This window comes from Protopterus annectens, chromosome 2.part0, assembly GCF_019279795.1.
Source record: "Protopterus annectens isolate FY-2018-M chromosome 2.part0, PAN1.0, whole genome shotgun sequence".
Classification (NCBI taxonomy): domain Eukaryota; kingdom Metazoa; phylum Chordata; order Ceratodontiformes; family Protopteridae; genus Protopterus; species Protopterus annectens.
This window is the reverse complement of record NC_056728.1, coordinates 1,940,636,581-1,940,652,540: the sequence shown is the minus strand read 5'-3', so window position 1 is coordinate 1,940,652,540 and position 15,960 is coordinate 1,940,636,581. Positions and strand designations below refer to the sequence as shown.

General features: G+C 37.3%; 1 protein-coding gene across 1 annotated transcript in view; it reads right to left on the bottom strand.

Moving 5' to 3' along the window:
- The window catches only part of LOC122792903 (CUB and sushi domain-containing protein 1-like), a 4,548,980-nt gene that overhangs the window by 966,005 nt on the left and 3,567,015 nt on the right, over positions 1 to 15,960 (bottom strand). The window contains exon 46 of the mRNA XM_044060461.1: positions 1,368 to 1,550. Within this exon, the coding sequence (XP_043916396.1) occupies positions 1,368 to 1,550 (183 nt within the window). The remainder of the gene's footprint in view (positions 1 to 1,367; positions 1,551 to 15,960) is intronic.

Here is a 15,960-nt window from a genome sequence, read left to right as displayed (position 1 = left end):
AGAAACTGTTATAGCATACATAAAAATAATATGCAATAAAATGATAGCAACATCCTTTACAATATATAAATGAAAAGAAAAATCATTTATACAGTACAGTTTGGAAACTGGTGTGGTGATTTTGATGCAACCCTGAATTTTAAATTTGTGGCAGAAAAAACTTAATGTTAATAAAATGTAATGTTTAAATGCAAGCGTAAACTCAAACAGTGGTTTAAAATTGAGATAATACTGCATCTATCTACATGTTTTAAACAATCTAATGTACTTCATTTAAACAATATTTGTGCACTTAGCTGCTGAAATTAATTAACTGACTGCTGGCTGGTATCACATTTTGACCTATTTTCTCTGCTAAAGTCTGTCTAAATTGTCAAGATGAAAAAGTTCATCTTAAAAAGTTCTGATCTTCCTTTCTTGTTGTTTTATTTTTGTTTTTATTTTTTACATCTTCATTTGGTGGACTTGGAACTTATTTTGTTGACGTTACTAATCTGCAGTATATGAAAGTTTTTGAAAATTGCTACATTATTTTCATTGTTTTAGTAATTAGCTCTTTTAGTCTTGTCATTTTCTTATGTCACCAATCATATGACCTGATCACCCCTGGAGAACCGTTTTTCAGCAGGACTGTTAGCAGAAACAAGTTCTCCAGGTCCATATGTGGTATTCTAATTAGACTCTCACTTCATCTGTGCAGAACAACAGAAATGATAGCCTTTAGCTTGCAGTACTCCTCAAAATATTATGACATAGCCTATAAACTGGCGATATATAACTGCTATGAAAAGAACATTTTCTGAGATGACACAAAAATCGCCATCTCATTAGTGCAAGACATACATCTCTACCACTCAACACAAGAAATCTGGACAAAGCCAAAAATAATGGGGGAAGTCCCAATATCAGGTACAGATTTTTAATATTAATCTTACAAAACTGGAAAATTGCTAAAGTAACAGGTTTTGCATTAGCATGCATTTTAGGATTTGAAGTCTGACACTCAAATAGTTGTCATTTTATAATAACTTCAATCCTCAGTAAGTTACTGGAAAACCACAAATTTCATGTGGCACAGACAAAAAATATGAGGCAGTAATCTGAGTATTCTGTGAAAATCTGGACATTTGAGAAGTATGATGCATGCAAATCCATCCATCCATCTGTCCATCTACCCATCCATCCATCCATCCATCCATCAATCCACAACCCTTTTTCCCATTTTACCACATGGGGTCAGGGTGTCACTTCAACACCGTCGGGTGGCTAGCCTTTGCATGACACTACACTTGTATAATATAATATAACTACTATGATATGATTTGATCATGAAACCTTGAGATTTTCAAAGAAAATGCATTCTTTACCTTCACAAACAGGTTGTGTTCCAGTCCAAGATCCATTTGTTTGACAAGTTCTCTCTGCAGATCCTCTCAACAAGTACCCTGCTTCACAAAAGAACCTCAAAATGCTTTTTGATTTATATTCATCTCCAATTCTGGATCCATGTGCTGGGATTCCCGGATCATCACAAAAACCAGGAGTGCTGCCTAAAAAGAAATGCATGAGTTGTTACTACTAGATAATGAAACAATGACACAGCACTGAAAGTGTTTGTAAAAATAAGGTATTTCATCCTATTAATGTTGTACTTATAAAGTGATTGTGATTGAAAAGATAATTAAGTGTACAGAATTTGGAGTATAATTAATTATTTATTTATTTTATTTTAATTTTGTTTACCGGGATGGTCCGACAAGACGAGGTATATTTACAGTGGATGCCCGGGAAGAAAAGCTCCACTAAAACAACACATTACAGCAATATACATATTATACAAAGTGTATGGAATAGTATTTTTTATACTAGTAGCATCTAGAAAGAAGTGAAAAGAAAAAAAAACAGTACAGACAATTCCAATCAGTAAAATATTTACATATGTACATTTTGTTTGCAATGAGAAACAGACATATTTTAACAGGTACATGTTTTTCCATGGATAACATTTGGAGGAACCATGCTTACTGGGGCATGTACAAAGAGAGGTAGGAGAAAGTTTTAGAGGTACCAGATTTTTGGACTATGTAATATATGGACAGAGCCAAGAACTTGTAAGGTGGGCCTTAAAGGAGTTTTTGAATTGAGTGGTATTAGATGCAGAAGTCACAGATGGAGGGAGATTATTCCAAGTTTTAGCTATATATGTGAAAAGAGAGATTTGCCGGGTGTGTTATTAGCTGAGGTAATAGTGAGGAGTGATTTGTTGGCAGAGTGGAGTGGACAATTTGGAGTGTAGCTGGTCAGTAATTGCCTTAGAGCGGGAATTTTGTCAGGTTGTCTTAGGTTGTTGTATGATATAGCAAGTTGGTGATATAGTAGTAACTGTGGCAGTTCAAGCCATTGAAGTTGCCTAAGAGGTATGCAGTGATGGGTTCGAAATGGGGAGTTTTTGGCAAACTTGGCAATTTTGTTATAACAGGACTCAAATTTCTCTAGGTCAGATTTCCTAACATAAGTGAGAATTGAGGCTGCATACATTAGTAAGGAAAGAAGGTGGGTTTGGGCTAGGGTGACCTGACAGAAAGTTTTTATGTCTGTATAGGGAACCCATTTTTTGTATGTACTTTTTTATAGTTTGAGAGATATGGATGTCAAAGTGGAGGTTGTTATCTATTTCAACGCCAAGGAGCTTGGTGTGGAGAGAGGGAGAAATGACAGTACCAGTATTGGAGGAGATAGAGAAGGAGAGTGGAGTGTTTTTTGATTTGTTTGGGGTGAATAGTTGTAGTTTAGTTTTGTTAGGATTTAGGATGAGTTGAATATTAGTGATCCATCATTCTACTAAGGTGAACGATTCCTGGGTGAGGTGCTGTAGGGAGGTCAGGGATGGGGCTGAGCATATTAGGGTGGAATCATCTGCGTACTGGATTAGTGAGGCCTGCAGGGTACATGTATGTAGGTTATTGGTGAAAATAGAGAAGAGTAGTGGTCCTAATATGGAGCCTTGGGGTATACCAATGGTGGTTGGGAGCAGAGGTGATAGAGCTCCTTGCCACTGGACAGCTTGTTGTTCTGATAGGTAATTTTTAAATCAAGCAATATTGCTGGGGGTGAAGGCTAAGGAGGTTAGGGTATCTATTAGTATGGAGTGAGAGACCATACTGAATGCTTTGGAGAAGTCGAGGAATATGGCAGATACAAATTTGTTGTTATTCCTATGCTGGTTAACCAGGTCTGTGAAGGAGAGAATGGCGGTGGTTGTACTGTGGTGTGGGCAAAAACCATGTTGTGTAGGTGAGAGGAGATTGTTTAAGTTTAGGAAATGCATGACTTGAGAGTGTATGCATTTTTCTATTATCTTTGATATAGGTGACAGTATGGCAATGGGTCGGTAGTATAAAAACACCAGAACTGCAAAATGGATAAACCTATCAGAACAGCATAGAATTTATTAACTGACAATTCAAGCAAATGTAATTAGATAAGTTTGATGATATTCCAATGTCTTCTTTCATATGTTTTGTTTTTACTATAACATTTATGTAAAGAACAATATTATTTGGTACAATACACAGCATAGTATGTCAGCCACTGATAAAAGCTCAGATTTAACCTTTTTCTATTTGAGTCACTGTCACTGGATTTTTCTAGGCATAAAGATGTCTGTTAATCCTCCCAGGGCACATCATTCAGAGTCATTGAGTTTCCAGGTCCATTGGGAATTAAGCTTGATTTATTAGTAAGTACTGTGGAAAGTGTCTGTGTCTATAAATGAAAAGAAAGAGACTGAATGAGTAATTCTGAAGGTGCGTGCATAATTTTCACATTATGTCCCCCTAAGCATCTGTACTGACTTGTACTTTGAATGTGAGGATGCAGCTGTCCTTTTGTAATCAGCGGATCTATAATCTGTGATGAAGCATTTCCTTACTGCAATGCACTCTGGCACTCTGAAATTTAGAAAAAAGATGTGACAAAACAAAATGCTACTGCTCTCAGTGTAGAGCATGTTAGCAATATGAGATTCATAAAACAATCAAAGACATGGACCCATGGTATACAAATGCAACTAAGCAACACAATGAGGGTGGCATACAAGCCTGTCTCAGTAAAAAAAAAAAAATAACGTGCCAGCACAAAATAATGGTTCTGTAGTCTTTTGGCTAGAGACAATTAGATATATGTGTCTACCTTAGGTACTGTTTTTCTTTAAATGTCCCCTTGCAGCTAACTGAATGTTTTTTTTACTCTTCCCTGTGCTCTCCCTCATTCTCCTGCATATTTAATTTGTAACTGCATTGTTTGTCTTACTGTTTAAATAAACTCCCAACTGTTATTCTCTTGGGGCTAATCTTGCTATACATATGTATTATATATTTTAACAATAACCCACAGCTGGGTGCGTGTATCACAGGATTAATCCATGGTTGGTGTGGTTCACCCTTGTGATTAAACAAAGCCAACCATAGGTTAATCCTTTGATAACCATGCCCATTTGTGGGTTATTGTTATTATACAATTACATTATTTAAGAAAAAAAATGCTTACCTTACTTAAATAATGTGTTTGCATAATGGCACTGTAGAGTTCCTCCACATTTTTTCCATGTTTGCTGATGTATTTTGCATGTGTATGGGACTTACATTCCCAGTCTTGCACAGTGCATCATTACTATTGAGGAAAATACGGAGAAAAGAGAATCTCCACTGTTGTTTTATTTTTTCCCTCCTGCTGCCATTATGGGCTTTTAATTCAAGAAAACTAGACAAAGCTCAACATAATGGAGGGAACAAAGGTCCAAAAACAGGGACAGAGTTTATTGTTCTTATAAATGTAGAAAGTTACTGGAATAGGAAGTTTTGTGTTAGTGTGCATTTTTCTGAAGGATATGAAGCATAAATATCTGTCATTATTTAATGACTTCAATCCACAGGGAATTGAGGTAAAGACCAAAACTATGAAGCAAAAATCTGGACATTCTGTGATGATCTGGATAGCTGAGAGTAGAAGAGTTTGCAGAGACTTTAGGAGGGACAGTGCAGAAATACTAGGAACATCAGACACTTTGAAGTTTCTTTAGTTTTACAGATTGCACCTGAATTTTCTTGTATTCTGCTTTGTCCTCTAAGCATATGCCAATATAGAAAAGTCTGGCTGCTCAAAAGCGGCTGGACTTTTTTCTTTTGGTATAAACTTGATTACCGGTTGGGCTGTCCAATCGGCATGCATGTTTTTGAATGCCAGTGAGCCACTATTGTATACTATAGTTATTTATACCTAAAAGGAGAGTTATCACTTAGTAATACACAGTGACTCCCATCTCCACTTAGCTATTTTATTTTGTATGTATCCCATGTAAACAGTGTTAGTTTGCATAGGGGGAAAGACATGGCTCTTCCTTGCTTGTTTATGTACCAAATCTCTCTCTGGTATTGTCTGAAACTACCTGAAGAGGTCCTGGGGACCACAGATGATACAGAGAGTTGAGCACCTTCATATGAGTTGGCATCTCTTTTATGTTAATGTGTTTTTCTTCTTGTCATATAGCTGTATCATCATAAAGAAGATCATCAAACTTGCATAGTTGGCCAACAACAAAAAATACCATATAGTATGTGTATACCTCACACTAAACGTGCTATTATTAATGTATTTATGCCGTGATATCTTAATTATAAAATTAAATAGTGTATTAAAATACTATGTCAAACCAGTACATTTAAATAATTTTATTGAACACATGAACCCTGTTCGTGTTGGGGGCTCTACCCCCCCATCCGCTGTTAATTATATATACCAACTCCTAGATACCAACTCCTAGATCACACTACAGTGGGGAAAGGGCAAATTTCCACTATGTACTGTTTTGTTTCTATGGGCAAATTATTGATATTTTCCCTTTCCCCACTGTAGTGCGATCTCGGACTTGGTATATATATTTAGGATATTCGATGTTTAGTGTTTGTGGAGTAGCCATTCAAATAAACTTTTGTTTGAGGGGTAAACATAGACCCATCTCAGAGACCTTACACTTTTACCCCTCACCCTTGACACTGTTCCCAAGTGTAACGACTGGGGAGAGATGGGCGAAGGCTGCCAGCCTAGTCAAATAGACATCTTTGTTTTATATTAAATGTAAAATACAGGCATGTTTCTTGAGTGTAAAGAATACTGTGAAATGTGGAACTGCAAAATATGTGACGACATTGCACTCTACTGGCCCAGTGAAGCATGTTGTGACCCTTTCATGTTAAAATTCGGCTCCAGTGCAGCTGGATGAAGGTTTCATGCCCATTGTTTTAAGGCTAAAGTTTATGACAAGAATTTAGATGTGGAATGTGCTTTATTGCTCTAGTTTCTGTTAAAATATACATGTGAAATGTCTTCTATTGTTGTAAGTTTCTGTGCAGGTGTTAGATTGCTAAATAAAGCAGTTTGTTGCCTGAGAACTCAGACCAGGTGTTAATATCATGCAATATGAATACTGGAAAAATCTAAGTGTCAAAAATGATGTAATTTGGGAGGGCCTTAGAGACATGTTTGTTAGTAATGTTTAAATACTATTTCTCACAAGAGACTGGGGGCATTTTGATCTTGATATCCAACTTATAAGCACTTGCCTTATGCTCACATGTAAGTTTCTAGCACGGTGATTTCTTGTAGAAATAGTTAAAGCTAGTAAAGATTAATTAGGTATTTTTCTGTGAAATTAGACTTGTCCTACTGTATTATTTTAAGTTTTTGTGTGATCTCTGAACTCTTAGATATCTCTGTGGTGTAGTAGTTTTGTCTTGTGTTTTAATTATATATTATTAAATATTTTTAAAACCTTCTACCTATGGCTGGTTTGTGTAGAGATAAGCTCTAGAATACATTGCATATTTATAGAGGTTATTGTAATAGGCCACTCTAAAGTAAGCCTAGATTGTTAGTCATAATACCATTGGATAATAATATTACACAGTAATAACTGGGCACCCTTTTAAGGGCCTTTTAGTAGCTGATATTATTAGTTGGGTGGTGGCAGTAATTACTACCATATAGTCTGGGTAAAGGGGCACAGCTGGATAACCTGTGCCAGCCTTTTCCCAGGAAAGTCTGTGTGGTTGTATAACCTCTTCTCAAAGTGTGTGTGTGTGTGTGTGTGTGTGTGTGTGTGTGTGTGTGTGTGTGTGTGTGTGTGTGTGTGTGTGGTGAGTCAGCTACTTCGCAGGGATACAAAGCACTGGTTGGACAGAGAGGGTACTGGAGGTTTTAGGTTGCCCAGTTAGGCTGAGACCTGGACCCTATAGCTGTGGCAGTGGGGAGTCTTATTGGGGACATGGTGAGCAAAGGAGAAACCAGCCCCAGACTGACTATGATCGCTCTGTACACTTAAGGGAAATTGTACTTTACTGTGTGTATTAGTTATCCTTTTGTCTTTTATGACACAACCTACCTGGTGTTAGTGGTGAGGATTGAGGCTCCTTGATTGCTGCACCAGGGCACGGTCATCACACCAACTAAAATCTGTGGAGTCTGTTGACTCTGTCAAGGGGTGATCTGGACTCAGGAAAATTTAATGTCTCCACCAAGTTATTTCTCTTTTTCACAAATCCCAGAAGTGCAATTTGATAGGTTAAGGGATATTGGTCCTGGGACAAAAGGGACATCTGATACCATTGCACCATTATCATGTGGAGTCTTGCAAGAGGTGAGAATCAATGATTCCTGGAGACCCAATGTACTGACGCTTTCCTTACAGTGACAGAGGTCTAAGTGGAAAACTCCTGAAATACATTTAGCTATAGATCCATGTTTTCCTACAATCTTGCATGATGGTAGTCAAACTTTACAACTTGTGAAAACGAAATGAGCAGAATACAAACTGAACGAACTCAGGACACCACGCTGGACAGTTAGTTGTCTTAAAAAAACAGTTTATTGACGTTAAGCGCTTTTTGTCTCAGATAATACCGGGACTTCTTCAGACAATGTTTCAAAACACGCCCCTACTTTAAATACGTTTAGTCATGTGCAACATTCTCCCTAATTGATTAAATGGCAATGAATCACTAATAAGCTTAAAATACAAAAAGTATCAGAAAGTGTGATAAAAGTTGTATACTATAAAAATTGTTAACAAAACAAAAAATACATTATACAATATAAATGACCCACATCTGTCAGCAAATACTAATGGTATTAATCACAAAGACGGCAACCAAACTTAACATATTAAATATATACAAGAATAAATGTTTAGTACAGATAGAATTACCTACTTGGATGTTGACCTTTGGAAAGATTCATCTACTAACTCTTTCTGTGCTAAAATCCACAGAAAGGATACCTATTCCAGTACTTTCATCCATTATAGTAGTTGTCGCCCAGGGTACCAAAAGAGATCTGTGGTGAAGGGTCAACTTGTTAGGGCTGCCTGTATGGTATCTAGATTTTTCGGACTTCCTAGAGGAATGTAATACTCTTAAGAATATGTTTGTAGGTTGGGGGTACCCTAAACAGTTAGTGGATGAAAGTGGATACTTTTTGTATTTTAGGCTTATTAGTGATTCATTGCCATTTAGTCAATTAGGGAGAATGTTGCACATGACTAAAAGTATTTAAAGGAGGGGCGTGTTTTGAAACATTGTCTGAAGAAGTCCTGGTATTATCCGAGATGAAAAGTGCTTAACGTCAATAAACTGTTTTTTAAGACAACGAACTGTCCAGCGTGGTGGCCTGAGTTCATTCAGTTTGTATTCTGCTCATTTAGTTTTCACAAGTTCTAAAGTTTGTTTCGATTGTTTCATGGCTGAAGAACCAGTATCCACCCACCTTCCCACAAACCAGGAGGTTGACACTCAGAATTTAAAGTCTTTGATTGAACTATTAGTTAACCGGGTAGGAACACTTACTTCGAGATTAGACTCACTGTCTACCAACTCATGCCACAAACAGTTCAAGCAACAGAAACAGGCTCCCCTGTAAGATCTCATTTACAGGAGGTAAACCGTTTGCGTTCAGCATTGAATTTTAATAAACAACTTGAGTCCAATGTCAATGGATCCTCTGAGCTTATTGGAGCTCCAAACATTGCCCAGTGGTTAGCAGAACCACTATCATTACAAAAGTCCACTAGTAGCAACAACGAGTAGCAACCGGTGAGAGGTCCAACAGACAATTCAACACAACTAAAATTATTGGATCAAAAATTACTTAAACATAAAAAACCCAGTTGGAAATTGCCTATTTTCAAGAGTGTATCAGTGAAGGAATTGTACCGTAGGGTTTGCGTTCCTGGCAATATCCAGCAGGTTTGGAGGATGGTTTTGCCTTTCATCAAGATTTAATCAAACTTTTCAATAAACATGGACTTGAACTTTTGGACCTAATGTGCAAACACTACTCTATTCAGTGTGAGGTGCTTATGGAGAAAGCTATGGGGTTGGATCAAGCACTGTAGCAACACCTTGATTTTGCAAGGTACAAGTTTGACTATGAGCGTATTTTTGTAAGTACTGACTCACATATTAGCAAAATCAAAGAAACTAAGATAAAAAAACTGAACCGGGACAGGTTAGCATACAGTAGCGGCCAGGTTTATCCCCCACCCCCGCCCTCCCAAGTCAGGCTATCTATTGGTCAAAATCCCACTGGTGGGATCAATCAATCTAGCAGCCATTTGCCTGGATCTAAAGGAAATGCCCATGTTCAAAATTCGTCATCATGGAAACAAACGGACAATGCGTCTATGGAGAACGCAGGATCAGTAAGTTATGCCTCAGCAGTAACAGGGCCTGAATTACAATGTGAACATAATTCAGGTGTGCAGTCAAATTTTCAGGCGGGAGCCTCATACTACAACTTACGCCAACAACCACACAGAACGAACAATTTCAACAACAACTTCAAGAAGAGAGGGAAGAGAGACAGGTAATGGACACTCTTTCAGTATCGAACAAGTCTTGTAATATTTTGTTTAACACTAGTTTGGATTTCAAATTTTTTAATTTCACGGACATTGAAATCGAACCACTACTAGGGGAACTCTTAGCTAAGGGTGGTACATTTGTTCCTGATACCAGGGCTGATTTTGTAAAAAAACAATTATTGACTTTAAACTACTCACAAAAAAGCTCAATTTGAATTTATTGTTTGGTGACAACCCTGACAGTTTACATGTATTTAGTACTTTTTTACCAGTATTCCACCCAACCTTAGCACTATTTGACAAAATATGTGAATTAGATTTGAGAAGTTCCTTACACCTTAAAGCTTTACAGGGCCATGGTAGACCTAACATTACCCTTGAAGAAAGAGAGGCATTAAGGTCTATCAGGGAAGCAGGGGTAAGGATTATGCAGCCCGACAAAGGTGGAGGGGTAGTTATCATGAAACAGGAGGACTGTGTAAACAGGATGTTGAGTATTTTAGAGAGTAATACATATGAAGAAAAGTCTAGACATGAATTGAACTTGACTTACAATAGGATTTGTTTTTATTTGAATGACCTATTTATAGAAGGTAAAACTGACATTGCATCTTTTAATTATTTAACCATGCTTGCCTCCAGAATCCCAAAACTATTTTGGATTCCTAAGATCCACAAATCTATCCATGACCCACCAATGAGACCTTTGGTCGACCATAGAAATAGCATTACATACCCATGTGCAAAATTTGTGGATAACATTCTTAAAAAATATGTGGTTAAGGAACCAGATATCTTTAAGGATTCGTGTTCATTTTTACAACACATTAATGACCTCAAATTTGATAGCAACCTTATCTTCCTTACTGTGGATGTTAAGGATTTGTATTCCTCTATTCCACATGAAGAAGGAATTGAATGGCTCAACTTTATGCTAAGGAAGAGAGGTGCACCTTTACGGGAAATATTCTTAGTGGATGAATTGTTGAATATTATTTTATCATGTAATTTTTTAAATTTTTAACGACACTATTTTTTTTCAGAGGGTCGTTGTGACCATGGGGTCACCATGTGCTGCTATTTTCCCCAACCTTGTTATGGCTTACTGAGAACAAGAGATCATCCAGAAGAATGAGTATTTTACCAATCAAATAGTTTATTATACAGGGTTTTTGGATGACATATTCATTCTGATTAAAGGTGGCGAGGCAGTAGCACTTGAAGTAGTAAGATTCTTTAACTCCACAACAAGTTTTCTATCATTCACACATACATTTAGTACGGATAGAATTGCCTACTTGGATGTTGACCTTTGGAAATATTCAACTACTAACTCTTTCTGTTTTAAAATCTACAAAAAGGATACCTATTCCAATACTTTCCTCCATTATAGTAGTTGTCACCCAGGGTACCAAAACAGATCTGTAGTGAAGGGTCAGTTTGTTAGGGCTGCCCATATGGTATCTAGATTTTCGGACTTCCTGGAGGAATGTAATACTCTTAGGAATATGTTTGTAGGTTGGGGTACCCTAAACAGTTAGTGGATGATTTAATTAAGGAAGTTAGCACCAAGAGGAAATTGGGTATGTATCAACCAATCCTGAATCAATTACAAAGAGATGAGTTGGCAACCCCACAGACAGGGTTATACTCCAGGCAGAGAGAAACTCCTTCACATTGTAGCCTTTTTACCCCTTTTAGTATTGACAGTAATGTCATTTTATCTATTCTTTGGAAAAAAATGGGTTTTCATTTCTAATGATAATGAATTGAGGAACAGATTCCCCAAGACCCCTAAGATTGTGCGGAAGAGGGGCAAAATTTTGAAATACCTGTTGGAAGTTAATGGAACGCATGTTCCAACCAGGAGGAGTATGTTCCAATGTAATATGTGTAATTTTTGCTCCCATATGAAAACAGGTGAACATTTTAGTTTGCGGCGCTCAAAATATAGAGTCAAACAAAAATTAAATTGTCAGTCAAAAGGTGTGGTTTATCCCACACAGTGCCAACAGTGCACAGCTTTTTACATTGGGAAGACGGACAGGAGGCTCCGTGAGCGTGTATACGAACACCTGCACCATATTAGGAAGGCCAAAATGACTAATGCTTTAGCAAAGCATGTTTCTGAAAATACAAATCATAAATTCCTGTTTAGGGCCATTTATTGTATAACTACAGATGGGAGAGGGGGTCCTGAATCTGTAAGGCTTGAAGTATTGGAACTTATGTGGCAAATATGTACAGATGCATGTTCATTCCCTAGATTGAACGAAACCTGTACTATTAATTGTATTTTGAAGCTAAGGAGCCTTTTGAGATAACTGACTAACATACATATAAATGTTTTAAAGCATTTATGTTGATTAGTTTTTGAATAAATAAGTTTTAACCTTTTATTATTAGGGAACAAGATATTCCTAGTTGACGTTTAGATATGGTAGGACCATGTGACTATTAGTTGAATTGTAACAAGTTGAAGTATGGTTTTATGATAAGCAAGCTTTAAAAGGCTTTTCATGAATTTGTTAACATTCAGGCATTTAATGTTTTATCACTAAAAATGTATTCTTGTATATATTTAATATGTTTACGTTTGGTTGCCATCTTTGTGATTAATACCATTAGTATTTGCTGACAGATGTGGGTCATTTATATTGTATGATGCATTTTTTGTTTTGTTAATTTTTATAGTATACAACTTTTATCACACTTTTTGATACTTTTTGTATTTTAGGCTTATTAGTGATTCATTGCCATTTAATCAATTAGGGAGAATGTTGCACATGACAAAGTATTTAAAGGAGGGGCGTGTTTTGAAACATTGTCTGAAGAAGTCCCGGTATTATCTGAGACAAAAAGCGCTTAACGTCAATAAACTGTTTTTTAAGACAACTAACTGTCCATGATGGTAGTCAAAACAGAACTTTGAATGTTCTTTTGGATTCCCCGCTTGTGTAAGAGATATCTTACCCAAGTGAGAGATATCTGGCAGTTTAACACATATGCTAAAAAGATAAGCAGGTTGTCTAAATATAGACAAAGGTGGATACCCTATATCCTGCAATGGCCTATGACAGGAGCTAGACAATTTGAACACTCATGGAGCAGTAGACAGTCCAAAGGGTAAGGAAGACAACTGATAATGTGATCCAGATAACCTAAATCCAAAACCTAAATAAATGCCTAAAATCTGGATGAATAGAAATGTGATTCATGTCTAGGTTCTAGGGATCTGAATTTTGTCTGACACTTAAACATAACATGCTGGAGAGACAAATATGTGTCCCAGAGACTATGGAACAGGCTTCCCATCCATGTGAACGCTGAGTTCATCTATTGCCCAGTTTAAGTGCAATTTAGACCAGTTGTTTGGGAAATAGAAAATTTCTACCAGGCCTGGCACCAATGTTCCTTATGAACAGAGGTAGCTTATAAATGCCTGGCCTTCAATGTCCTGTTTGGATACAGGACTTCATTATTCTTTCCAGAAATACCGGCTAGACTTTGAAAAGCCTCCTGGGTCTTAGCCTTTTAATAATCTATGAATCTATGATGATATGCAGAATTTAAATCAGACAAATGGGTTCTGAAGCTGGTTTAGCTAGGATACAGATGGCAGGGGGGAGGACATTTTCCTTTTCAGGTCTTTCCTCCTCATTCACCTCCAAATACCTGCCCTGTGATATGACACTAATTTCTTTTCCCTCTTATATGCTTCCCTCTTATTTCCCCTGTTACTGTTACTTGTCAAACTAACATCTATGACTCTAATAAATCATCAACAATGTTTCTTTTGCATTTTTGCCACTTTATTCTCAGTAACCTCCTCAATACTTATTTCTAATTGCTTATACCTCACTTGCTGATCTCTCTTACTTACTCTAAAATTGCTCACCTGTTTAAACTTTTTGTATATACTTTTTATTGTATTTATTTTATTTTACTTAACTCCTGTTAATTCTTAACTTGTAAAAAAATGTCGGTCTGGAATTTTCTACTTGCAAAAATTGAACTGCGAATTATATTTTACTTATTTAATTTGTACTGTGGAGCTTTTCTCCCCAGGCCTCCACTGAAAAACGTCTGAAAAAAGGTGCAAGCTCAGATGGACTAACCCAGTCAACAAATGTCAAATTAATAAATCTAAGGTTATTAAAACACTCAGAGGTGGAAGAAGGGGTAGCAGGTTGGGAACTGAAAGCATTCTGAACTTGGGCACAAAGTGATTTAGGAAATAAGAAAAGTATTTTTCAATAAAATCCTTTTCCCATCTGGGAAGGAGAAACTGCTTCTATTACTCCCTGAAACAGCATGCTTTGTAGGACAGGTCGAAAGAGAAGAGTTTGGTCATGAGAATGAGGGGACCCCCCCCACCCCACCCTGTCATCTGTATCCTAGCTGAATCAGCTTCAGAACCCATTTGTTGAAAGCAATCTGTTCACAAAAACAGAAATGCAGATTCAGACTTTCTGGAAGGCATAAGGGACTTCAGGGTTGAGGGGGGACAAGGTTCCTTAAAAAGACAGCCTGCCTTACTTGACTGTCCTTTATTCTCGGGGGTTCCAGCTTTCTTTTTTGGGACTTCCTTGCCATTACTTTTTAAGTGTCTGCGAGCATTCTCCAGCATTCTCCTGAGTATGATTATTTTGTTTCTAGCCAAAAGTAGATGAGGGAACAGAAAATCCCTTAGAAAATTTAGAGATGGAGGGTTGAAAAACCTGAGCATGTCCCTAAATCACCTTACCTCTCTCATACTTTCTGCTAACCTCTGCAGGACAGGATCCAAAAACTAAATCTCATTCCATAAGAGAATTCAAAATCTCATTTTTGACATTGCCTTGGAGGTTTTGTGAATGCAGCCAAGCAAATCTTCTCAACACAGTAGCAGTGCTAAAAGACTTGGAAGCAGTATCTTCAGAGTAATAAACTCACTTCAAACAAGGAGCAGTGACCTGAGAAAAGGAGAGAAACTAAATCATTCAAAACAGATTTTTCCTCACAAGAGGAAACTACAGCCAAAATATTCCTCATAATTTCACAATTAGTCAGTATAAATTTTAACATATGAGCCTGATAATTCAAAAATCTAAACATCAAAGTGCAGAAACATACACTTTTTCAAAAACGTATCAATAGCTTTATTGTGTCAGAAAGAGAAGAATTAGAATTATCAAAATGTTTGGTAGCAGCCGGATTATCTAAAGGTATAGCTGCTGGGTTAGGTCTAGATTAATATACAAAAACTTAAAAGACTGGGAAACTTCATATCTGCTTTCTTAGGTGTAGCGGGTTGGCTGTCACGGAAACCGCAGGCTGTGGCAACACATCTCCCAATGCTGATAGACCTGGAGTGAGGGTGGGTTGGGGGTGTGAAGGTTCTTGAAATTCCAGTTGTAACAACTCATAGTATTTTATGCAGGACTAAGAAATCACAGTGTTCTCACAATTAAACCACTGGCACTTAATGAAATAGTCTGAGAGAAAGTGATGTCTCTTCACATTCCATTATAGATTCAAAATCTCGAACCTCTTCAGAGAAAAATGAATCCTTTTTCTTTCACCAGAAAATACCTTATAAGAAGGAGCAATAGCCTTTGGAACATATTGAGTCGGCCCCAATAATTTACTCAAGTCCAGAGAAGCTGACACAGGATAAATTAAATGCTTAGTTTTCTCTCTTTTTGATAGGAAAGTTAGGACAAACAGACCTTGTATTACCTGCAACAGCTTCCATGGGAACTGATATAGCATTCTGGCTACGCAAGAGCACATTCTCTGCTCCTTTTCCTATAAACAACAAAAATAGCTCTCCTGTGCCCAGCAAGGTGACCCTAACAGCCACAGAGGACATGGCTAACCCCTGGTAGATACTGACTCTATGGACAACATCAGAGGTATCTAAGGAAAAAGATGAGTGGTCTCAGGAACTAGCTTTGGCCACAGCAGAGTCACATACCTGCAGCTGTGGCAAATTACTTGCTTGCTATGATGGTAAAGGCTGTTGAATTTTCTTTTTGTGGCTCAAAGAATGTATGAGGGATTGG